Source organism: Amphiura filiformis, chromosome 5 (assembly GCF_039555335.1).
Source record: "Amphiura filiformis chromosome 5, Afil_fr2py, whole genome shotgun sequence".
In the NCBI taxonomy this organism is placed as follows: domain Eukaryota; kingdom Metazoa; phylum Echinodermata; class Ophiuroidea; order Amphilepidida; family Amphiuridae; genus Amphiura; species Amphiura filiformis.
Genome location: NC_092632.1, coordinates 47,627,029 through 47,652,819, shown reverse-complemented (window position 1 = coordinate 47,652,819; position 25,791 = coordinate 47,627,029). Strand labels below are relative to the sequence as shown.

General features: G+C 37.4%; 1 protein-coding gene across 1 annotated transcript in view; it reads right to left on the bottom strand.

Moving 5' to 3' along the window:
• The window catches only part of LOC140153260 (uncharacterized), a 50,121-nt gene that overhangs the window by 19,188 nt on the left and 5,142 nt on the right, over positions 1 to 25,791 (bottom strand). Inside the window, exons 4-14 of the mRNA XM_072175959.1 lie at positions 24,586 to 24,889; positions 23,344 to 23,439; positions 18,776 to 18,867; positions 16,645 to 16,921; positions 14,108 to 14,233; positions 11,555 to 11,649; positions 8,883 to 9,156; positions 8,270 to 8,550; positions 6,312 to 6,615; positions 3,336 to 3,997; positions 1,218 to 1,494 (exon numbers count right to left, since the gene is read on the bottom strand). Of these exons, the coding sequence (XP_072032060.1) occupies positions 1,218 to 1,494; positions 3,336 to 3,997; positions 6,312 to 6,615; positions 8,270 to 8,550; positions 8,883 to 9,156; positions 11,555 to 11,649; positions 14,108 to 14,233; positions 16,645 to 16,921; positions 18,776 to 18,867; positions 23,344 to 23,439; positions 24,586 to 24,889 (2,788 nt within the window). The remainder of the gene's footprint in view (positions 1 to 1,217; positions 1,495 to 3,335; positions 3,998 to 6,311; positions 6,616 to 8,269; positions 8,551 to 8,882; positions 9,157 to 11,554; positions 11,650 to 14,107; positions 14,234 to 16,644; positions 16,922 to 18,775; positions 18,868 to 23,343; positions 23,440 to 24,585; positions 24,890 to 25,791) is intronic.

The following is a 25,791-nucleotide window of genomic DNA, read 5'->3' as shown; positions in this document are numbered from 1 at the left end:
CTTGGGAAGCTAACAAACAGAGGGAGTACGGTGACTGAAAAGATCAGATGTGAAAATCTATCAATTGTGCACAAATAATTGAATCAGAGTTTTAAGCTTAAATTATGTAATAGCCAGCCCAGATTATATGCACAAGTGACAAGTGGACTATGGAGAAGTCTACCCCCCATGGACCAGATTGTGTCACATATGTGATGCGATATCAAGCAAAATCAGTCGGAACTTGGAAGGAAATATTACATTTTCTTATAGGATATTAAAAAACATTTACAACGCTGCATTAGGCAGAAAACCGTATTGAAATTGAACAACCAGTTCCAAAGACATGAGCAATTAAAGAGTTTCCAAAACAAGAGGAAACAAAAGGAAATATTTCCTTTGTTTGGCTATATCTCAAAATCAATATTTCCCGAGTTCCCAATGATTTTGCTTGATCGCATCACATATCTCTTTGTAGTAGACATTGAGTGACCTCCTTCTATTCTCATCTTCTCTGGTTTAGTATATTTTGCCATGATGAAATTGTGACATGACTCATAGGTCCGATTTCTCAAAGTTTGGCTAGTGTTCAGGCTTCTTAAGCCAGCAGGCTAGCCCTACCAATGTGGATCCATTTTATTGATATATCTGTCTAGGTGATATGATGTGAAATTGTAAGCACTGGTATATAGGACTAATTGTGCTTAGGGCTGATGGCTTAGGAAGCCTGACCACTAGCCATACTTCGAGAAACCGGCCCATAGTGGCAAACTTCTATGTGGTCCTGTGGTCTAGCTATTCCTCAATTATTTGCTTTTACTGTTGTTTTACAACCTCCCCTCTTTTTTTGGTCAGTTTTTCTTTATGAATGTTGCTGTCTGTATGTATGCATGCAACAAGGTTAAAGTCGAAAAGTTAGAAAATATATTTATCATTACAATAATTATACAAGACAGCAAAAACTGCCTTATGCTAAAAGACCCATATCTAGAGCATAATTACTTATGGTATTTGGAGAATTTTTTAATTAAAAAAAAAATTTTACAACAATTCGTTCACATCATGTCCAAATATTCTTGGAAAATTAATGTCTACTTTAAGCAACCCAAGACCTGATTTCACAAAGACTTGCTACACATCAAGGTTGAAGCCTACAACATAATTCAGCACCATAAATAGGCTTGTAATTGCAAGTGTTTGTGTTATCAGGTCAACATATAAACAATGTAATACATTACATTTGACTGTCAAGTTGCAGGATGTTGACACAAATGGATCAATGTGGTTGTGTGCCAGGCATGTGTAGATTCCCATATCAACAGGTGACAATGAAGTCAGTTTGAGGGAGCCTCTCAATTGTCCATGAACAACTTTCTCTGCTGGCTGATAATGAGGGCACTTTTTGATTCGGTGTCCCATATAGATCCATGTTATACATGTAGTAGGCGATGCATGACCAAACCTGCACTTCAGTATTATTGCTCTTTCTCTGACATTTTTGATTCCAATGAGTTCCTGCATAATATAAAAATAATTTTAATAATTTTCATTAAAATCAATTATTTTATTAATTTTCATTAAAATCAATTATTTTATTAATTTTCATTAAAATCAATTATTTTATTAATTTTCATTAAAGTGTGATTTTTGGTCAAAAGTGTAATTTTTGGTCAAATATGTGATTGTTGGTCAGAAATGTGATTTTTGGTTATACATGGCGACTTGTCCACATAAAGTATATGAACTATGCACTCTATAAAGACTGAAGAGGTTAAATACAGATATAAAAAAAAAACCTGTAGCTCCAGGAGACTGATACACAAATTTATCGGACAGCCAGGTCATGTACAAAGGCATAGGATGCAAGATTCTGAAGACATAAGCTCATAATATTCATAAATATGCAAATAACATGACCAAAAACTATACAGCACATCAGGCCACCACATCCTTATCCCCAAATTTGCTGTCGGATTTGCAGATTTAGAATGTTTACCAATGTACAGGGTGTCCCAGAATGATTTATAACGTGTTTCAACAAAATATTAAAAATATATAGTCAAAAGTGTATCTAATTTTAATAAGTGCAATACAATCACACATATGTCTCCTACTTATTCTTTGACTTTCATGGAAATAGCTTGATTCGTTTTGGTGTATATTGCTATTACTGAAAATGCGCGAAAACTGCATGTTTGTAATTTACAGCGCAAAGGCTTCATAACACATGGATGCGTCATCACCATAGAATATTGGAGAAATCCTATGTTCTTTTACAGGAAATACACCAATTTGGCATTGATGTAGAGCTTTCAATGCTGAATAATTCTTGAAATGGGATTAAATGAAATATATCAATATGACTTTAGATATTTAGATTGAAAAACATACTTTTTATGTGTTTTTACCACAATTTTTACCCAAAAATGTCATTATTACAGAGAATATAACTTCCTCAAGGATCCTCCGCGTAAATTTTATTCTTCTCTGTTGCGTAGCTGTGGGTTTGCCAATATACTGTGGACATAAATACATGCTGTGACGCTAAGGACGAACCTTCTCTCGATCCATCTCTGCCGGAATTTCAAATAATGAAACTCAGTAACACGCCTCAATATTTGCCATCAAAACTGCCGCCATAGAATAGTTTAAGGTCACCCAAGTGTAACAAATCCTTTATTCCATACAAAAATTGCTTTGTAACATCATAAATAATCGATAGATATCAACTATTTAGTAGAGGTAAGAACAGGACACAACAAATATTTTTTCCAAATAACTTTGTGCTGAACGGTTAGTAATTTTACAGGTTTTCAAAATAGGTAGTTTTGTCAAAACTTGGAATTCACCATTTTTATGCAATATCATGTAACTTCTGAAACGTCCAATTTCTAAAATCTAAAATTCCTAAGAAAGCTTAATATATGTAAATTTTAGAATTTAAAACAATATTACCAATAGTAATGCCCTTCATATGTAAAACAATACATCTTTCCCGGTATAAATCATTCTGGGACACCCTGTAGTAACTAACCCCTACAACAAATAACTAGTGATAAAATATTCCATTGTTCATTTTTACCCTTGTTTGTAATAGAAACACCACACATGTAAAAACTTTCATCAACTGGTAGCGCAATACTTGCTTCAGCTGTCACTTTCTTTGCTCTTTGATGATACAACTGTCTTGCATCTTGAGCACCTAGCAAGTGAGATTTGCAATCTAATGCAATCTCAAAGATGAACAAAGTTTCCTGAAAGAATTAGGTGTCATCCCAATTTATAAAGCAATTTCACAAACTTTTTTGGTCCTCAATGAATCTTTGAATGTCCTTCAAAAAGGTCTTTGTACTTACTCTGGTTACTACCAGTGGTGCAGTATCATTTCCCTTATTCCCTTGTAGATGTTGTACCACATGTACTTCAGGATGTTTCTTCTCAGCATCATTTACTGATTGCACATGTTGCTGGCTTTCCGGTGTTCCTCCTGGTTGCTTCTTATCAGCATCATTTACTGATTGCACATGTTGCTGGCTTTCCGGTGTTCCTCCAGGTTGCTTCTTCTCAGCATCATTTACTGATTGTACATGTTCCTGGCTTTCCACTGTTCCTCCTGGTTGCTTCTTCTCAGAATTATTTACTGATTGCACATGTTGCTGGCTTTCCACTGTTCCTCCTGGTTGCTTCTTCTCAGCATCATTTACTGATTGTACATGTTGCTGGCTTTCCACTGTTCCTCCTGGTTGCTTCTTGTCAGAATTATTTACTGATTGCACATGTTGCTGGCTTTCCACTGTTCCTCCTGGTTGTTTCTTCTCAGCATCATTTACTGATTGTACATGTTGCTGGCTTTCCGCTGAGCCTCCTGGTTGCTTCTTCTCAGAATTATTTACTGACTTTCCATCTTGCTGGGTTTCCTCTGATCTCTCTTTGTTTTCACTTTCCTTTATCACTTTCCTTTTCTTTGCCTTTATGCACTTCTCACATTCTAATATAGGTATCTTTGCCAGCGTTGCACCTGTATAAAGAGCGATGAAAACAAAATTATATGCAGTTCAAGATGTTCAACATTCAGATGCAATGATATTGAATGAAATGAAAGTAATGCAATTATAAGATATAAGATGAGAAGTGTTGAGATGACATGATGACCTATGCTGTAATAAATGAGATTAGACAATATGAGACACGGTTGACATTAGATCAAATGAGACAATGTAAGATAAGATGAGATTGGATGAGATGAGATGGGATGAGAGTGGATGAGATGATATGAAATTGGATGAGATGAGATGGATTGATGAGCTAAGATGGATTGTGATGAGCTATGAGATGAGATTGGATGAGATGAGATGAGATTGGTTGAGATGAGATGGGATATGAGAGGGTATGATATGAAATGGGATGGCATGAGATAAGATGCCATGAGATGAGATGCCATGAGATGAAATATATATCATGAGATGAAATCACCCATATCAAATGATATTTAGCATCTGAGTTATGGTGTGTGTCATAGCAATCAAATGGCATCTCTTTGACTTGGTGTGGTTTAAACTAGATGGACCGCGGTTCTCGGATGTCGCGGTTTTCGACGCACAGCGTCGACCGTGATGCCTCCACAAAAGGGTGTGATGTGGCACTTACAAGTTGATACAAAGCTTCAAGCCTAAAAGTGGAGACTGAATTTGACCTTGAGACAACACCTGGATGACCCCAAAACAACCTTCCAATGAATCCTGGGTGACCCCGGATGACCCCAAAATTACCGCCCAAAAATTTGGCTCTAAATGTTGACTACCCACCAAGTTTCATGCCCATAGGATAGTTTTTACTAATTTGACCTCAGATGACCCCTGGTGACCCCAAAATGACCTTCCAAAAATTTGGCTCTAAATGTTGACTGTACCCACCAAGTTTCATGCCCATATGACAGTTTTTACTAATTTAACCTCAGATGACCCCTGGATGACCTCAAATGACCCTGAAATGACCTTTCAAAAAGTTGCCTCTGAATCTTGACTGTACCCACCAAATTTCATGCCCATATGACAATTTTTACTAATTTGACCCCAGATGGCCCCCGGATGACCCTAAAATGACCATCCAAAAATTAGGCTCTAAATGTTGACTGTACCCACCAAGTTTCATGCCCGTATTTACAGTTTTACTTATTTGACCTCAGATGACCCTGGGTGACCCCAGATGACCCCAAAATGACCTTCCAAAAATTTGGCTCTAAATGTTGACTGTACCTACCAAGTTTCATGGCCATATGAGTATTTTTGCTAATTTGACCTCAAATGACCCCTACATGACCTCAGGAGACCTTGACCCACTAACCAATACAAACTTGTTCTGTCTGGGGTCAATATGCACCCACCCACCAAGTTTTAGGAACGTGCGACCCCTAGTCTCCGAGAAAAGAGGTAAATAAAGAAAATGGGCCCTTGACCTCAAATGACCTTTTACCTCAGTAGATGACCTTGAACCTCACCCAAAAAAAAAGTAGCCAGAGTTTTTTACCATGACCCACCTATCCTGAAAATCTGAAGTCAATCCGCCCATCCATGCCCGAGATATAGCCTCCGGACATATAGCCTCCGGACGGAAGGACGGATGGACGGAAGGACGGACATTGCAAAAACAGTATGCCTCGCGGTGGAGGCATTACTAATTTGACCTCAGATGACCCCTGGATGACCCTAAAATGACCATCCAAAAATTAGGCTCTAAATGTTGACTGTACCCACCAAGTTTCATGCCCGTACGACAGTTTTTACTTATTTGACCTCAGATGACCCCTGGGTGACCCCAGATGACCCCAAAATGACCTTCCAAAAATTTGGCTCTAAATGTTGACTGTACCTACCAAGTTTCATGGCCATATGAGTATTTTTGCTAATTTGACCTCAAATGACCCCTACATGACCTCAGGAGACCTTGACCCACTAACCAATACAAACTTGTTCTGTCTGGGGTCAATATGCACCCACCCACCAAGTTTTAGGAACGTGCGACCCCTAGTCTCCGAGAAAAGAGGTAAATAAAGAAAATGGGCCCCTTGACCTCAAATGACCTTTTACCTCAGTAGATGACCTTGAACCTCACCCAAAAAAAAAGTAGCCAGAGTTTTTTACCATGACCCACCTATCCTGAAAATCTGAAGTCAATCAGCCCATCCATGCCCGAGATATAGCCTCCGGACGGAAGGACGGATGGACGGAAGGACGGACAAAAAACAGTATGCCTCGCGGTGGAGGCATAAAAACGAATAGCACATAAAAACAAATCAAAACAAACAGAAAGCTCAGTATTTGTATTCAACCTACCTATCACAGTATTCCCAACAAAGCATGATGTAGATATGCTGCCTGCATCATTGGTTGCAACACAAGTATACACACCATCATCATCATGATGCAACCAATCTATTTGCAACAAGGCTTTTTGTTGTTTGTCATCCACGTTCTTCTTATCCACAGGTCTAAATAACTTGGTGTCTTTACATGATTTTATCTTTTTCCCATTATGATACCACTCATGTCTGGCAGACTGCACATTCACAGTACAGGAGAGGAATACTGAAGTTTCACGCCTGTATGAACTAGGTTCACAGTGGCGATCTGTAAGTTTCTGTATTAAAAATAAAATGGTGGAAAAAAGAAGTTAACCCGTAAGTGCATATTCAGCTTAAAACCATAATTGAGATAAGATGCCACGAGATGAGAATGTTTTAGAATTTCTACTTTTTGCACCATTGTAATGGCCATTGGTACGTGTACATAAATGCCCTGTGAAAGACTAAGCCTGAAATGCTTTAATTACAGTAAAATTTAGAACCGGAGATCTCCGGTTTTATTCTGAGCTCGCGGATTGTGTGCTGGATAAACAAATCGTGTGCATGTGCGTGTGTACCAATAAATCATTGAATCAGTGACGTTCCATATAAACTGTATGTATATCCCTATTTGTCTTCCGTCTTGTTTGTACATAAGTTCAGCTGCGTGCAGCTGTGCCAATTATAATTATGATAATTACATGATCGGCAAGATTATACACACATTGTAAGCGCTGTCCGTCTTAGCATATAATCTATGTGCATAACGCTATTTGTCTTATGTCTTGTTTGTTTGTCCTAGCTGTGTAAAACTATGCCAATATTCATGACAATAATATGTTCAGCGAGCTGATACACGCATTGTAGGCACTGGAGTGAAATAGCATCCCAAAATATGCCACATTTAGGCTAGATTCACCCTGACCACCAATATTTAATCTCTTTTTGTACTTGTTTAATTAATTCGTTTATACTCATACCCATAATTGGACTCATACAAGTCCAAATTTCCATACCCGTACCCATGGCCTGTACCCGTAACCATACTGGGACCCGTACCCATACTCGAGTCCCAATTTCCGTACCCGTACTCGGACCCGTGGCTTTGAACCTGTACCCGTACCCATACCCTATTTTGACTTTGGATCCGTGCCCGTACCCATGGCTTGGGACCTGTACTCGTACTCATGGTCCGGGACCTGTACCAGTACTCATGGCGGGTCCCAATACAATACTACAAGTCTGCATGACATATATGTGATGGTCATAACACATCAACAGGATTGACCTCCGTCACAACCGACATGTATTGGTGACATAGGTGCTGGAATTAAAAAGCAATTTCTACACATTTTGGATTTTTTGCTTTTCAAAACCAAGTGAAATTTTACTCACTACAATTTTTCGTCCTACACATCGGAGGACTTCATCAGGTATGACTGATTTTGGTGATCTGATCCACTTTCCCGGCAAACAAGTTTGAGTGGTTTCCGGTATTCCTTAGTCTCTTTTGCAGACTTCAAAAGTGGATCGTAGACATGACTCAAGAGGTAGGTGCCCTCCTCCCTGTTTAGGGATTGATTTTCCCAATGTTCTAATAATAGATTTTAACATTTCACCTTACATCACTTCCTGTGGGTTTTCCCGTGATGTCTTTCTTTCTTTACAGTCTCAGGGATTTTCCCCTTGACATAAATAGTCGTCACAAATGATGTTGTTATTTCCATCATAAGGGCTTTCCAGAAAAGTCATAATAAACAAACTATTGCATGATTATCCAGGTAACTTCCCCTATTTCATGAAATACAATTATGCAGGGTACATCACAATATTCTTCTTATTTGTAGAGCTGTTTTAATTTAGTATCAGGTTATTATTTTGATTGGTTTATTACACTAGTAAATATATTTCATTTCTCACTGACTGGTCTGATTACACGCAATAACTCACCTGTACAAGGAGAGGTGGGATGTCCTTATCATGCATAGGCAATGGTGGAGATGGACATCTTGGTGGTGTATCAGGTGGTGGTGGAGGTAATTCCTCATCCTCTGCCTTCCGTTTTTGGCCCACAGATGCTTCCCCATTTTGGCTAGGGGTTGAAAACTGACCCTTAGATGATGGTTTTGAAAGTGACCAGACTGATTGGATAGTTGGCAACTTTTGGTCTCCTGATGAACATCGGCGACACACCTTGTTCTTGTATCTCTCTATGACATTGCTATCTAACCCTGTTAGTTTTAAAATGATAAAATGAATTCATAAATTTAGCAACATGGGCATCAACTATCAATGCGACTGATTTTAACAATGTAGATTAAAATTTGGACTTAGCAAATCCTAAAAACATTTCATAAGTTTTAACTTCATCGGTCCATAAACTTGAGTATTACTTTGATAATTATTAATTTTAAAATTTCTCCCTACATGAAATGGCAGAATAATAATATATGTTTTTAACCCCGTAGACATCGTGTCACAGGAAATCATCACATGGAGACCAAAATTGAATGATAGTTCTGAGATCCCTTTTATACAATGTCTAGTACTACTGGCTTCTTACCTTCAACAGTGACCTCACACGTTGAAATTGAACCCTTTTTGGAGACGCTCTCCCTTGCAATACATGTGTATTTGCCCGCATCAACATCCCATGCTGGAATGATTCTCAGTACAGCATAACGTCTCCTTGAGCTTGTAGACAGCACCATCTCTGTGTGTTTGCATATTCTTATCAGTTTTTCCTTATGATACCAACTGACAGATGCAAAAGGGTCATCAACCATAGCCGACAAAATCAGGCGTCCACCATAATCGACAGTCACATCAGAGGGTTCCTAGGGAATTAAAAAATTAACACACATACTAAGTAAAGTGTATCAAAATTGTTTGCAAATCTAGGTTGGCATATCACAATAAATCAACATTGCAGTCATTGCTTGGATTTTTTTCCATGACTCTGTAGCATTCATTTTGATAATTATTATCAACACTACCCCTTATACACCGTAAAACACTTTAGCTATCATAAGTTGTAGCTGAAATCTATTCATTCATAAAATTGTGATCCATTTATTATTCATGCTATGATAAGACTATGATAACTCCAAACTCAATTATTGAGTGTGAAATACTAGCTAGACTATAGGAACATTGCTAATTTCATGTTCATCATGGAACTTTCGACACACCAGCAACTTTGCGGGTAGCAATAAAGGGTGTACAGCGCAGCTGCAACATTTTTAGAAACAACCAAATCTGTCTGTGAAATAATACATGTTTGCGTCTGTGTCCTATGCTGTATAATTAACTAATTTTCGCATAGTGATGCATTTCATACTTTATAATCCTTATCTATTTTGCTTAAACATTAAATGTTGCTATTGCAAAAATGAAAATGATCTGTATGAAAAATGCATAACTAAGCTAGATGCAATACACTAAGATGGAAGATGATACACATTGTGGTATTCCATTTAAAATCCACACTACCCCTGTGGAAGATTTTGGAAATATCATCCACAGGGGGAGTATGTTTTTAAAATGTAATTAGTCAGGGTTAATCATTCTGAAACCCATACCCCATCTGTATTATGACTTTACCTGTTAACAAAAAAAAGGCCTATATTCCACAACTGGAGTGAATATTTCAAATGGAAGTTACACAATTGTCTATTCTATTTGAAACTCATACTCCCTCTGTGGAAGACTTGAGCTAAATCTTTCACAGGGGGATTATGGATTTTAAATGGACTAGCCCATTTCAAATACAATTGAATAATGTTCTTACTTACCTTGAGGAACTTGGGAGCTTCCTTTTCCTTGACGGATGGTTCAGGTAAATCAGGCATCTGTGCCATTCTTACTTACCTTGAGGAACTTGGGAGCTTCCTTTTCCTTGACGGATGGTTCAGGTAAATCAGGCATCTGTGCCATTCTTACTTACCTTGAGGAACTTGGGAGCTTCCTTTTCCTTGACTGATGGTTCAGGTAAATCAGGCATCTGTGCCATTCTTACTTACCTTGAGGAACTTCCTTTTCCTTGACTGATGGTTCAGGTAAATCAGGCATCTGTGCCATTCTTACTTACCTTGAGGAACTTGGGAGCTTCCTTTTCCTTGACTGATGGTTCAGGTAAATCAGGCATCTGTGCCATTCTTACTTACCTTGAGGAGCTTGGGAGCTTCCTTTTCCTTGACTGATGGTTCAGGTAAATCAGGCATCTGTGCCATTCTTACTTACTTTGAGGAACTTGGGAGCTTCCTTTTCCTTGACGGATGGTGAACCTTGATGGTTCAGGTAAATCAGGCATCTGTGCCATTCTTACTTACCTTGAGGAACTTGGGAGCTTCATTTTCCTTGACTGATGGTTCAGGTAAATCAGGCATCTGTGCCATTCTTACTTACCTTGAGGAACTTGGGAGCTTCCTTTTCCTTGTCTGATAGTTCAGGTAAATCAGGCATCTGTGCCATTCTTACTTACCTTGAGGAACTTGGGAGCTTCCTTTTCCTTGACTGATGGTTCAGGTAAATCAGGCATCTGTGCCATTCTTACTTACCTTGAGGAACTTCCTTTTCCTTGACTGATGGTTCAGGTAAATCAGGCATCTGTGCCATTCTTACTTACCTTGAGGAACTTGGGAGCTTCCTTTTCCTTGACTGATGGTTCAGGTAAATCAGGCATCTGTGCCATTCTTACTTACCTTGAGGAACTTGGGAGCTTCCTTTTCCTTGACTGATGGTTCAGGTAAATCAGGCATCTGTGCCATTCTTACTTACCTTGAGGAACTTGGGAGCTTCCTTTTCCTTGACTGATGGTTCAGGTAAATCAGGCATCTGTGCCATTCTTACTTACCTTGAGGAACTTGGGAGCTTCCTTTTCCTTGACGGATGGTTCAGGTAAATCAGGCATCTGTGCCATTCTTACTTACCTTGAGGAACTTGGGAGCTTCCTTTTCCTTAACAGATGGTTCAGGTAAATCAGGCATCTGTGCCATTCTTACTTACCTTGAGGAACTTGGGAGCTTCCTTTTCCTTGTCTGATGGTTCAGGTAAATCAGGCATCTGTGCCATTCTTACTTACCTTGAGGAACTTGGGAGCTTCCTTTTCCTTGACGGATGGTTCAGGTAAATCAGGCATCTGTGCCATTCTTACTTACCTTGAGGAACTTGGGAGCTTCCTTTTCCTTGACTGATGGTTCAGGTAAATCAGGCATCTGTGCCATTCTTACTTACCTTGAGGAACTTGGGAGCTTCCTTTTCCTTGACTGATGGTTCAGGTAAATCAGGCATCTGTGCCATCTCAATCTGTAACTGCTGAAACACTTCATCTTGTAGGGAAACAAACACAGATACAAGCATCATTTAAATCTCACATCTTAAATTGGGTTTGTCATCTACACAGCTGGCCATATGCCATTTATTGCAATCTACCAGATAAATGTTCATCCAGGCTTGATATATTCATTACAAATGCATAATAGTAACCATACCCCAAATAAAGACACGGAGTGTCCCAGAATGGGTATATGTGGATTTGTGAAATAAATCTAAATCTAAGTCAGTTTTAATATATTATTATTTTTAGTATCCTCATTTTTATAACCCATTTGACTATAATTTGATCAGTATCTAAGTTACTATATTGCATCATCATCATCAGTCGGCTGCGGAGCAGGCCACTACAAGCTTTCTCCAACTAATGCGATCTTGGGCAAGCGAAACAATTTGTTTGGCTGCAGCATCCCTTCAGTATCTCCCAGGAGGTGCTGGACATACTGTAAGTACAGTGTGCGCGGCCGCCCCGGTTTCCTCTTCCCATGTGGTGGAATATAAAGCGCATATTCTTTCACAGGCTCGCCATCTTCAAGACGCAGTATATGGCCGAAAAATTTGAGTTGATGAATCAACTATATTGCATCATCTGCCAATTTCTTTAAAGTAATTGTTTGGTACAAGCATTATGTACAAGCACACATTCAAGTTCTTGAAGGATATGACTAATCAATTATGAGGCCTGTCTATATTAAAATGATCAAAATATACCCTGGTTAGGTCTGCCCCTGTCCTGCTTTACAGTGTAGAAAATGTTGGTAATGCATTAGATGCACTAGGCACTAACTGCATAAATATTTGGGCGACTCAATCACCAATGTAAAGGACCCACACAACATGTAGAGTAACATGCATGCAGGGCTTCAACTCGGCCGTATAGGACAAATATAGGACAGCAGAAGTCAAATACAGTGAGTAGTGTTTTGGTCAATCTGCTGCAGGTTACTTGCAGGGCCGTTCCTAGGGATTTTGCCGCCCTAGGCAAAGCCTCACCCTGACGCCCCACCAAAGCATACCAAAAAAGTGTTAAGGGGGTCACCCCTTGAAAACTCATCAGTTTTGACCTATTTGTATAGGCCTACCACGAAGTGTAGCCAGCACTTTTTTCAGAAGGGGCAAAGGGGGGGGCAAGACCAATTTTAAGGGGAGTGCACCTTTTGGCGACAAAATCAGTTCAATTTTGCCATTATGGTGCAAAAATGGAATAAATTGCACTTTTGGGACAACAATGGCCAAATATGAGGTTAATTTGTCAGAAACCCACCTAGGCCTATAGGCGTCAACATTTGGAGGAGAGATGATTGTATGGACGATCCCCCTGGTAAAATATTGGGGGAATTTTTCCCCCCTCCCATCGCCCGGGATCTACGCCTATGGTTTTCCTTCTTTTCTGTATTTTTATCCCACTTTTTGTTCTTCAGTGTTTTCTGTTTCTTTTCTCCTCTCTTCTATTTTTCCTTCTGTTTTTTTCACCGCCCATTTTCATCTTCCTTTTCTCTGCCCGTTTCTTCTTTCTTTTTCTCAGCCCGTTTCTTCTATCTTTTTCTCCGCCAGTGTCTTCTTTCCTTTTCTCTTCCTGTTTCTTTTCTTTTTCCCAGGTCCCCCTTTTCCGCCCTGTTTTCTGTTTCTCTTTTTTTTTTTTCCTCCCATATCGGCCCTCATTTTTCTCCCCTTTTCTTTCTCTATTCCCTTTTTTGCGTCCCTCTGCGATTGCCGTCCTAGGCGACCGCCTTACCTTGCCTAATGGTTGGAACGGCTCTTTTTTTTTTTTCCTCCCATATCGGCCCTCATTTTTTCTCCCTTTTCTTTCTCTATTCCCTTTTTTTGCGCCCCTCTGCGATTGCCGGCCTAGGCGACCGCCTTACCTTGCCTAATGGTTGGAACGGCCCTGGTCACTTGGACACAAAATACCCTATTGGGCTATTCCAGTTGAAATCCACACTACCCTAGTGGAAGAGTTTGGAAGGGGTGATGGTCACAATTCTCAAGTTGCTTATGAAAATGACCATTAAAGGAGTATATCGTGACCCTAGCATCCTCTTTTTATGACATTATTCAGTAGATATCCACGAAAAAAGCCTATTCCCAAAATTTCAGTTGATTCTGATTTTGTGTTTGTGAGTTATACATGATTATGTGTAATACACTGCTCCATAGACAATGTGTTATAATTTCGTTCTGGTATACCAGAACGAAATTAAAATTTCACAATATCTTTGCTGAACGAATTAATCTGCAAGAAATATTTTGTACATAAACATTATGTAGCCAGAGGTTTCCAGTAATACAAAAATCTCAACTTCTTTTGAGAAAAGTGAGGGGATGATGCTGTGAAATCACGAAATGCCCTTTTAACAAGAGGAGATTTGGGAAGCTCTAATCCCATGGTGCATTTTATTAGGGGTGGTGGTCACAATTATCAAGTTGCTTATGAAAATACAGTGTACAACTTACCATTAACAAGAGGAGATTTGGGAGGCTCTAACCCCATGATGCATTTTGTGCATTCACCAACCTCCTTAGGGTCATCTGGATTTGGCTGCTGACTACCATCACTACTGCTGCTAGTAGCACTAGCATCTGAATGGGATCAAAGGCAGTTTCAAGACAGTGATTAATCACATGTGGGATGAAATATGTGTGCTGGATTTGGGTACTACACAATAGGCACAAAAAAATTTGTTGCTTGCCCTCCACCGACTAACACAAAATTGGCCAAAATAAGGGTCAGCCCTTTAAAAAAAAAAATTTAGTTTAGTTTTTAGTTTATAATTGAAATGGTTTTTTTAAATTTCATTTCAAAGCAAAATTTGGGCAACATTATCTTTCTACATGACTAATGTTCATTGCCTACAGGCCTATACAGTAGTGAATCATCATTAAAAATATATATATATATCTTTCCGACCGACCCACCCACCCCAAAAATCTCACTGGAGGGCAAGCAAACAATTTCTTTTTGCCTTACTACAAGTGACATCTCAATAATAAAAATCAGAAATGGATTCCAAACATTTTCCCCCCTCCCCAATATTTTTATTTCCCCACACTTTTGAGGCAAAAGCCACAAAATTATGTAAATTTCCACTTTTTGTGGCATTATTGCACAAAATTCACTTTGCCTCCCTGAAAAAAATTCCTAGTGCTACCACTGGTTGTAGGTGTCCCATTTGAGGAAAGATACAGAGGCTGACTCCCATTTGAAATACACTTAAAGATTCTGCACAAGAAATAAGTATTTAATTGAAACTTGAGAATAACTACTACCATCTCAAGAGAATATAATTAAGCTTTGGGGTTATATTTCTGATTACTGTTAAGATTAGGGTTAAAGATCAGGAGTAGCATTTTATTAGGGATGGTGGTCACAATTCTAAAGTTGCTTATGGAAGGCAAGCAAACAATTTTTTTTGCCTTACAAGTAACATCTCAATAATAAAAATCAGTAATGGATTCCAAACATTTGCCTTCGGTGTAACAAACTTCTTTTAATTTAAACTTAAAATAGACTGAAAATTCCTGGCCATTTTGTGTAGATTCAATTGTTGTTCCCATTCCGTTCATATTTTTGTTTGCTTTTATTCCAGCCTTGGCTTAAACCTACCGTAAAAACTAGATACTTGGCATATGTGCTTACTATCGAGCGCTTCTGAAAACATGAAATTGTATTGTATTGTATGTATATGTGTATGAGACAAGTCTTAAATATGTGACCTGCTCCCACAAAACCAGACATAAGTCACTAATTTTGAAAATTGAGTTTTTGATGTCATCATTTAGTATAGGTCTTCAGTTTTCATTTGATACCGAAATTATAGGACATGTGGTCCTCATTCTATGTTCTTTCAACAGGAAGGGGGAAGCGACACATAAAGAAAAGGCAAATGAAAGAAAATAGGTGGTTCTTGAACCACGCGATCCCCATGGCTGGGTGGTCAGTAAACTTGTACCTCAGATTACCATGGTGACCCAAAATGACCTTCCAAAAATTTGGCTTTAAATGTTGAATGTACCCACCAAGTTTCATGCCCATAATATTATGACAGTTTTTACTAATTTTACCTCAGATGACCCCTGGTGACCTTGAAATGACCTTCCAAAATTTGGCTTAAAATGTTGACAGTACCCACCAAGTTTCATGCCCATATGACAGTTTTTACTAATTTGACCTCAGATGACCCCTGGTGACCCCAAAATAACCTTTTAAAAATTTGGCTTTAAATGTTGACTGTACCCACCAAGTTTCATGCCCATACGGCAGTTTCAACTAATTTGACCTCAGAATACCCCTGGATGGCCTCAGTGACCTTGACCCACAAACCAATACAAACTGGTTCTGTCTCGGGTGAAGATGCACCCACCCACCAAGTTTGAGGAACTTGCGACACCAAGTCTCTGAGAAAATAGGCGGAAGGCAAAACCTAAATGGAACATACATACACATAAACACCTACATACAGAAGGAATACACTATCCCAATATCCCCCTCATGGCTTAAGCCAGGGGGATAAAAAATGGCTTTGAAGTTGTAAAATGACATATGAAGGACTTTGGCTCAGAAAATGCTATATATTCGTAAAAGAATATTTTGTTTTCAATGGTAGGTTAAAGTACATATATTAAGGAATCAAAAACAAACTGAAAAACAAAATCTGCAAGGTTTTTCACCCCTTTCCCAACTTTGACTCGCCATATCTCGAAATGGCTGAGTGCGACTTATGGCGGGTTTCGTCAGAGCGGGTCACATATTAGAAAATCTTATGGGTACCAATCATATGGATTATATGGATAACTTGCACCACCTTCTTACCTTCATCTTCACGAGACAGAATACAAGATGTGGATGATGCAAACAGTCTCCTATTAATTGCTACACATGTGTACATCCCAAAGTCATCCATTGAGATTGGCATGATTCTGAGTGCAGTGTATCGTCTGTCTTTGGATGCAGACAGTAGTGTATCATAGTGCTTACACACCTGTAGACTTACCTTCATCTTCACGAGACAGAATACAAGATGTAGATGATGCAAACAGTCTCCTATTAATTGCTACACATGTGTACATCCCAAAGTCATCCATTGAGATTGGCATTATTCTGAGTGCAGTGTATCGTCTGTCTTTGGATGCAGACAGAAGTGTATCATAGTGCTTACACACCTGTAGACGTTTTCCATTGCGATACCATGTGGCACTAGCTTCAGGGTCATCGTACATACACGCCATAATCACACTCTTACCAAGTCTGGCTTTTGTGCTCTTGAGTTTCTGTTTAAATGTCACAAATATTAAGGTGGTATTGGATGCATTTTCTAGAAATTAGAAAATGCTTTGGGCATATTTTAAACAGATTAATTGAGTAGGTAAGTACACTGATCAATATGCCTTTTGTTTGAGTAAATCGGACATACGGTTTTCATAATACATCAGTTTATATTTTCTTTGTATCCTGTTGTTTTTGTCAATAATCAATATAGTTAATGAGCTAAAAGGACTGACAAGGCTCATATGTAATTTTTGCCAATATTTTGCTAAAAATCAATGCATAAATGTTCAGGTTACTTTTATTTTGCATACTTTTGCCCTGAAACTTGGTCAAAGTGTTTCTAATATGGTCTAATGTATTATATAGTGAAGCCGCCCTCTAATTTTGCTTATTTGCATAATTAATGAGCTAATTTGCATAAATGCTAATTAATTATGCAAATATGCAAATTACGAGGTGGCTTCACTACATAAGAACATATTAGAAACACTTTGACCAAGTTTCAAGGCAAAAGTATGCAAAAAGTACCCTGAACATTTATGCAAGGATTTTTAGCAAAATATTGGCAAAAATTATGTTAATGAGCTCCTCCAGTCATTTTAGCTCATTAACTTGATTGATTATTGATAAAAACAATAAGATACAAAGAAAATATAAATCGATATATTTTGAAAACCGTATGTCCGATTCACTCCAAACAAAAGACATATTGATCGGTGTGCTTTGCTCTACTGAATTAATCTGTTTAAAACATGCTTAGAGCACTTTTATAATGCCTCCATATCATTTGCATATTTCATGTACAAGTATACAAACACCAAATTCAAGTGACCAACACCAATTTAAAGTAGCTTACTGACTTTATTACCATAATTATAATAAAGTCTTTAATATCCTCTAGAATCACACATTTGTCAATTTTTATTTCAATCATCTTATTAAAAATATCTAGAACACAATATTTGTTTGTCTGTAAATCACTTCTAAACTTCAATCTTTACAAATAAATACTGATTACACTAATTTTTTATTAAATGTCAAGCCTACTACTTTTAATTTGTTGCGTTTCACTAAATAATGTATGAAGTATTTTAGTACTTTTTAGTTGTGTTTCACTGGCTACTTTCACAACTTCAATCTATACATAAATAAACGCTCATTACACTAGCATTATATCTCATGATGATGGGCGATATGTATTAAGGGCTCATATTGAAATACCCTACCACGCTTTCACACAGAAAGAAGGCAGGATTCCCCTCGCTAAGCCTGTGCCTCAGAAAAGCTCGGTCATAAAACGGATGGATTATATGCATCAGTGATACCCTGCCTTTTGAAGTGGTCCATGACAAATGGGAAGAAAACAAACTGACTATGGCTCATCGCACAACCCAGGAAAGCGCGCTCCTAATTTAAGTGCCTAATTGCAGTGTTATAATCACACAGGATTTTAACAAAAGGCGGCTAGCACAGGAAAGCTACAGGATGGCGCACACCTTCCTGTGTAAGGCAATTTCAATATGAGCCCTAAAAGGGTTAGTGCAGAAAGGGCCCATCTGCAATAACTGCCAGGTGTCATCTTTTCAGATGCATGCAGCTATTTCAGAGAGGGCCTTTTTTGATCTACAACACATGCTGTGCTGCTCCAAATCCTGACAAACCACCTCCTAGATTCACTCTATGGTAAATGACCAGTTTTGCTTTTGATCAGTCTGGACCAAACATAGATTTCAGTGAAAACCGTATTCAGCGACTATCATAGACCACTATCTACAATACTGGATTCCATCATGGAACCCTGAAAGTTCAGTTTCAGCTAGGAATATCATAATATGAAATTCAAATTTGCATCTTACCATCATCCAGTTTGGAGGAGCATCAAATCCTGAAGGTTTCATATTATCCCTATGTTTTGCCATGTCTATTGCCATGTTCGCAAGTGTTACATCTAAAAGTGGAAAAAGACAAATGTAAATGTAAGATAAAAAGAAATCAAAAAACCAAAGCACAGGAGGATTATTAATCTATTATTGGCCACTCATTGTTCAATGTAGCCCACTTTTAAAGGGGGGGGGGGGGTAACCCTATTGGTTTTGGAAATGGATTGTCTTTAAAATTACATAATAATATCAAATATCACCTTTTTTATGCTGCTTTGTGAAAAAACAAGAGCATTTTCAGCGTAAATGTGAATAAATAGACAAATTTGCAATCCAATACCTTGGTATGCATGAATTGCATTCTGGGCAGGCAAGCAACAAGACCTGATGACAATGTTGCAATGCCGGACCGTATTGAACGGAAAATATTTGTGTTGAACTCTTTTTGTAGTTTTAGAAAAAAGGAAACAAAATATATTTCACTTGTACATTTCAAATGAATATAAAAAAGTTTGGGTTAAAAATGAAGAGGAAAAAAAAACCCTTCCACAACCGTATTTTGAACCGGGTACCATTCGGGTAAAAACATTATGTGCTAACCAATTGAGCCATTTCACCCACTGAGATCATCAAGGAATTTTTAAAGCTATAAACAGTGCGCCATCTCCTCAGCACTTAGTGTAGTTCGCTTCTTTCAGAATGTGAATGACGCAAAACCAAAGTAGCTGTTGAGGAGATTGATGATTCGCGATTAATTCCCTGTCCAGAATCCGAAGTAATTTTTAGTATTTACAAAATGGTAGCCTCAAAAGACCGCTGTGCTTCATGATTTCTCCGAAATACATCGACTTGGAGCGCAAATTTCAGGATAGCAATGAGAAAAATAGTATCTATCATGTGATACCAAAACCTCATCAACGATTAAAAATATCGGGGATGATACTGTTGATCGGGTCACGGACCTTTAATACTTTTTGTGTAGATTATTTGCCTACAGACAAATCATCCTGTTTATCTTGCTGTCAAATCCATCATTTGAACTTTCCTTAATCTCAACAAAATTGCTCATTAAACAGGAAGCCCTGCCAGAGCAGTTCTTCTGGAGTGATCTAAACCTGCCTGGTTATCAAATTAATCAATGACAAGGTTATCTCTGAATTTGACAGGTGCTAATTGGTTCACCCCCAAAGAACTGCTCTGGCGGGACTTCCTCTTTAAATGCATTCTAAGTTGTTTTATTTGTTTTATCATTTTGCTGTGATTCAACTAAAAACATTTTTACCCTTCTAGATCATTCTAAAAATGCATTGAAAGGGCATTTAATTTTAAAATCATACAAGTTTGAAAAGCTCAATGAGGAAGTAATTAGGGTAGGGTACTAATCAAGTTGAATTGGCAAAATTATCTGAATATACAATCTGAGAGATGTAACTGAGTATTACTATTAAGGGATCCAAAATGAGCGTTTATTGTGTTTCGACAGTATTTTTTGTGGGACATGAGAGCACCTCAGACCTATCGTATCGCATTCTGAATACGAAGCATGTCTTTCTGATATCAAATAATTTTCATTTTTTAAAATCACAATATAATACAAATTTTATGAAAAAGACAAATGTAAATGTAAGATAAAAAGAAATCAAAAAACCAAAGCACAGGAGGATTATTAATCTATTATTGGCCACTCATTGTTCAATGTAGCCCACTTTTAAAGGGGGGGGGGGTAACCCTATTGGTTTTGGAAATGGATTGTCTTTAAAATTACATAATAATATCAAATATCACCTTTTTTATGCTGCTTTGTGAAAAACAAGAGCATTTTCAGCTTAAATGTGAATAAATAGACAAATTTGCAATCCAATACCTTGGTATGCATGAATTGCATTCTGGGCAGGCAAGCAACAAGACCTGATGACAATGTTGCAATGCCCGGACCGTATTGAACGGAAAATATTTGTGTTGAACTCTTTTTTTTTTTTTTTTTAAAAAAAGGAAACAAAATATATTTCCCCTTGTACATTTCAAATGAATATAAAAAAGTTTGGGTTAAAAATGAAGAGGAAATAAAAACCCTTCCACAACCGGATTTTGAACCGGGTACCATTCGGGTAAAAACATTATGTGCTAACCAATTGAGCCATTTCACCCACTGAGATCATCAAGGAATTTTTAAAGCTATAAACAGTGCGCCATCTCCTCAGCACTTAGTGTAGTTCGCTTCTTATTGTGTTTCGACAGTATTTTTTATTTATTTATTTATTCAGGAAAATTCCATCAATACAAAAGTACTGGTCTCCCTGGAAGCCCTGATAACATACATAACATTCATATACAAATAACAATATATAAGAATATGAATAATTAATACACAAACATAGAAATAAAGAACAGGTTCAAATTAACAAATTAATGAGGAAGGCTATAATAAGTTACTTGAGTTTGTGGGACATGAGAGCACCTCAGACCTATCGATTGCATTCTGAATACTGAAGCATGTCTTTCTGATATCAAATAATTTTCATTTTTTAAAATCACAATATAATACAAATTTTATGACAAATTATAAAAATTTGATATTTTTCAAATTTTGATATATAACAGTCCTCAAAGTAAATTATATAAATCTAATGATATATTCTTAAAGTGTATGTATAGCAGGGAGGAAAAGCCGACGGTCAATTGAAAATTTTGACCTTTCATATTGAAGATATGGATTTTTTTCTCAAAAAGACCTAATTTTTTTTGGTGTTTTGGGAAAAAAATCCATATCTTCAATAATGAAAGGTCAAAATTTTCAATTGATCGTCGGCTTTTCATCCCACCTACATACACTTTAAGTATAAATCATCAGATTTATAAAGTTTACTTCAAGTACTGTTAAATATCAAAATATCAATTTTAATGATTTGCCATAAAATGTGTATTAAATTGCGAATTTCAAAAATCAAAATTATTTGAAATCAGAATGACATTCTTCGTATTCAGAATGCAATTCGATATGTCTGATGTGCTCTAATGTCCCAAAATAAATACTGTCCAAACGTTCATACACAAAGGTTACACAAAGAAACATATAAAAAACGTATAAAAGATGTATAGAGTTGTTCTCTAAAACAGAGTTTTTTCAGTAATCAGATATTGCACGGAGTGAAATGTTGGTGCATTGGATGTAGCTTAACATTTTCTTTGTGTGTTTATACAAATTTTAAGAATAAATTTGAAAATCCTCACAAAATCAAAAACGCGCTCCATGCAGTTTTTTTCAAATGTGCGCTCCGTATAAAACCATGCCGAGTGAATGTTTTCTTCTTTTTTGTATTGTACTACAAATCGATCAAAGAAATAATGTTGCCATGGAGAAGAACCAAATACAGTACTGATTAAATTTTAAAAGCCTGTTTTCCCGCGTTTTGGGGGAACATTTTCGAGAATCTTGGTTGAGAAAAAACTGTTTTGTTACATTATCGATATCCTGATTGTGGAACATTAATTTTGACATCTAACTACCAACATTATTTCTCAACGGTCTGCCGATTACTCTACCATTTGATTTTCATTCAAAATTGAAGCTACTTTAGAAAAAAACAAGTTTTTTCGTCATCGATGCGACCGACTTTGCGGGGGCAATGCGCTTGTTTATCATAACAGCCTGTATGGACTATCGAATATCATGTAGTCAGGTTGAGACCATAGTTTTCGTAAACCACCTCCGTAGCTCAATCGGTTAGCTCGCTGCACTTGTACTCTTCTCGACTATGCAATACTTTTGAGCTGGTCAACTAGTGCGGGTTCGAGTCCCTGCATGGTCCAATTCTATTATTTTCTAATTTTTTATCTTACTTTTTTACTCTTTTTCTGTCTTCTTTCTTGTTCGTTTCTTTCTTTTTGACTGCAGTGATTGATTGTTTTTGCCATTTTTTTTATTATTGTATAATTCAGGAATAAGCCAACTAATCTAAATAGGCACGGCCTATATAAGCGTATGAATATTTTTTTTACAAATTAGATATTGGTTGTTGGGTTTGTTATTGTTGCTGTAGTTATTGTTGTATATATTGCATAATCAGGGTAGGCCTAATGCCTATTATAGCCTGTAGCGGCACTGACTTATTTCACGACAGATATCATGATCTGTAAGGAAATTTATAAAATACCATAGGAAAATTGCAGAAAACCGGCTGCCCCCACCCTGGCAGCCCCTATCATCGTTATCCCTCCCTATCCCTGCAACATAGGATGACTCACTTGCCACATAGGTTCGTGGTCATGTGCATGTAGATTGATGCACAAAGTACGCCGAGTTCATTTTTTTCTGCATGGCTGTTTCTATTATTAACTTACGCCCCTCTGGAATCAAGCCTTGAAATATCCATTATATAACCTTAAACAGATCCAAATCCTGAAAATTGATCTAGAAAATTTCAAGATATATCATCTCTGTGCAATACAAGTACAAGCATCATGATGTTAAACTTACTATAAGGCCAATTAAAAATAACTCAATTCGCCTGTAGATGAAGGATTATGATTCCAGATTTACTTACCCAGTAAAAAGCCTTTTGGTTCGTCTGCTGTGATGAACTTGAGACGGCATTTTCTGCACTCAACCACAGGGGCTGCCAATTGGCTGGTATGATATTCTGAAGTAGAAATGTTTTTTTTGTAAAGTGGAAATTAGACTTGCATTTAAGCTTGCTCAACCCTAATTTTTAACCCTTTTCGGACTAATGACCGTTAGGAAAAATAGGCTGTCCTCACTTGTGACCATTAGAGGTAATTGTGACAGTTGCATAATAGGGGAAGAAAGAATCCCACATCATACACTACTGACTAGAAATTAGAAAAAATTGCTAAAAAAAATATTACAATGTGAACATAACATGTCACTACAGGTAGAACAAAATGAAAAATACATTATACTTTGATCAGCTCGTAATCGGCGGGAATTGTTAGGCTTTTACCACTACGCCGAAAAGTAGACCCACATTTAATGTGATATAGTTGACCTGTCTGGTCTATATTGTGCATGTTAAATAAAGTAGTCAAGGTATAGGGCTTGAATTAATAAGTTGTGATACTTCTGGCGAGATGTCACAAGCCAATTCTGGAAACAAAATATATTGATATTAATCCGCGATGTTATAAGGCCCGCCGATTACGAGCTGATCAAAGTATAGGGCATTTATGTACAGCACCTTAGATCCATAACCTATTGAACATTGAAGTGCTTTACATTTATTTCGCTACATATTTCTGAAGATATCAAAGAGCTGTTTTTTGACGATTTCTTCAGAAGTATACTGATTTGGAATGACCAATTTCAATGTTAATGAGAAAAATATGAGCTTTCACCTGATGCCGATGGGGTAAAGTAGAGGGATGAGGCTGGCAATTGGGTTATCCATCTACAACTTTTATTTGTTACCTAATATCTTAATATATTTAAAGTAGCCATCCAAACGGACTGTTAATATTAAGTGTCTGATCTTGGGGAGGGCGGGTTAGTGTAGTGGTCTTCTCACCACTGTGGCCCGGGTTCAATTCCCTGCGGCGCCACATGTGAGTTTGGTTGCCGATCCATGCTCGTCCTCGCAGGTTTTTCTCCGGGTGCTCCGGTTTTCCTCCTGCATCTAAAATCGGACCTCTTCCCATATCCCTGTCCTGTGATATCCGGATGGCGTCCCTTAAATTTAGTAGCCTCTGAGTACTATTGGGATTAGCCTGGCTTCGGCCGAATGTTATAAATAAATAAATAAATAAATAAATAAATAAATAAAACAACCTACCTATCACACTCAAATAGGCGCAGGAAACAGCATATTTATCCCCATTGTTTGCTTGACACATGTACAGACCAGACTCACTAGAATTTGGTCCTGGTATTTGAAGTGTTGCAACTCCTATTTTGAAGTTGGAGTCCAACTTTCCCGTCACCCGTGCCGATTTGGACTCAAACTTGACGGCCATATGTTTACAAGGTTGTATCTTCTCTCCATTGTGATACCATGTCACCGTTGCTGAATCTGAGTTTAGTAGACACTGTAATTTCACTGTCCCAAAGTGAAAGTGACGTTCTGTACAGTCCTTCAACTGCAAAGGAAGAAAATAATGGTTCATATCAATTCATGTACCGTACTGACGAGAGTATAGTCCCACCCCGTTTTTGGTTGAACATTTTTCAAAATTGGGGGGTGAGACTATACTCAAATTTCAACAAAAAAAAGTTTTTTATTTTTTCAGTTTTGTAGTGTCCCTGGACCTAGACCTAAATGCTAGGATCATTCATGGTTGACCTAAAAATAAATAAATTGAATTTATGTTTTTAATATGAAAATTGATACTTTGTTTTCATGTCATACTCTATTAATGATATCAAAATGCATTGAATTTGAATTTCTGAAATTTTTCAAAAATTTGGGGTGGGACTTTACTCGAAGGTGGGACTATACTCGCGTCAGTACAGTACGTGTGCATTGTGCAAATGAGGATACTTACATGTAAAGGGTTCACAAAAAACAACAACTCCCCCATAAAATTACAAGACATTTCTGTGCATAACTTGACATACATTTCGTTGATTTGAAAAATCTAAAAACCTGTGAATAGAGGAATCATTTTCCTACCCTCCCAAAGTTCTTTCTTTATAAGATCTTTTTGTTTTGGCCAAAAATAATCACAATTTCCAAAAATGATGCTTTCAGAAAAAGTTACACATTTTTCCACATCCTACACATTTAATGTACAAAAACATTCTCGATATCAATGTTTTGATTTATGTAATGGTGTTTTTGTTTTCTTTAACTTTTATATATACGTTTACCCAGTCACCTATGCAATCATCTTGCAGTATAAAACAATTAATTGGCATGTGTGGGTTTTTCTAGAAGATTTTATTGGGTCTAGGTTTCAAAAATTGTAAAATCATTTTAGGAGTTACAAAACATTTCTTTGCATAACTTAACATTCATTTTGTTGATTTGAAAAAAATTAAA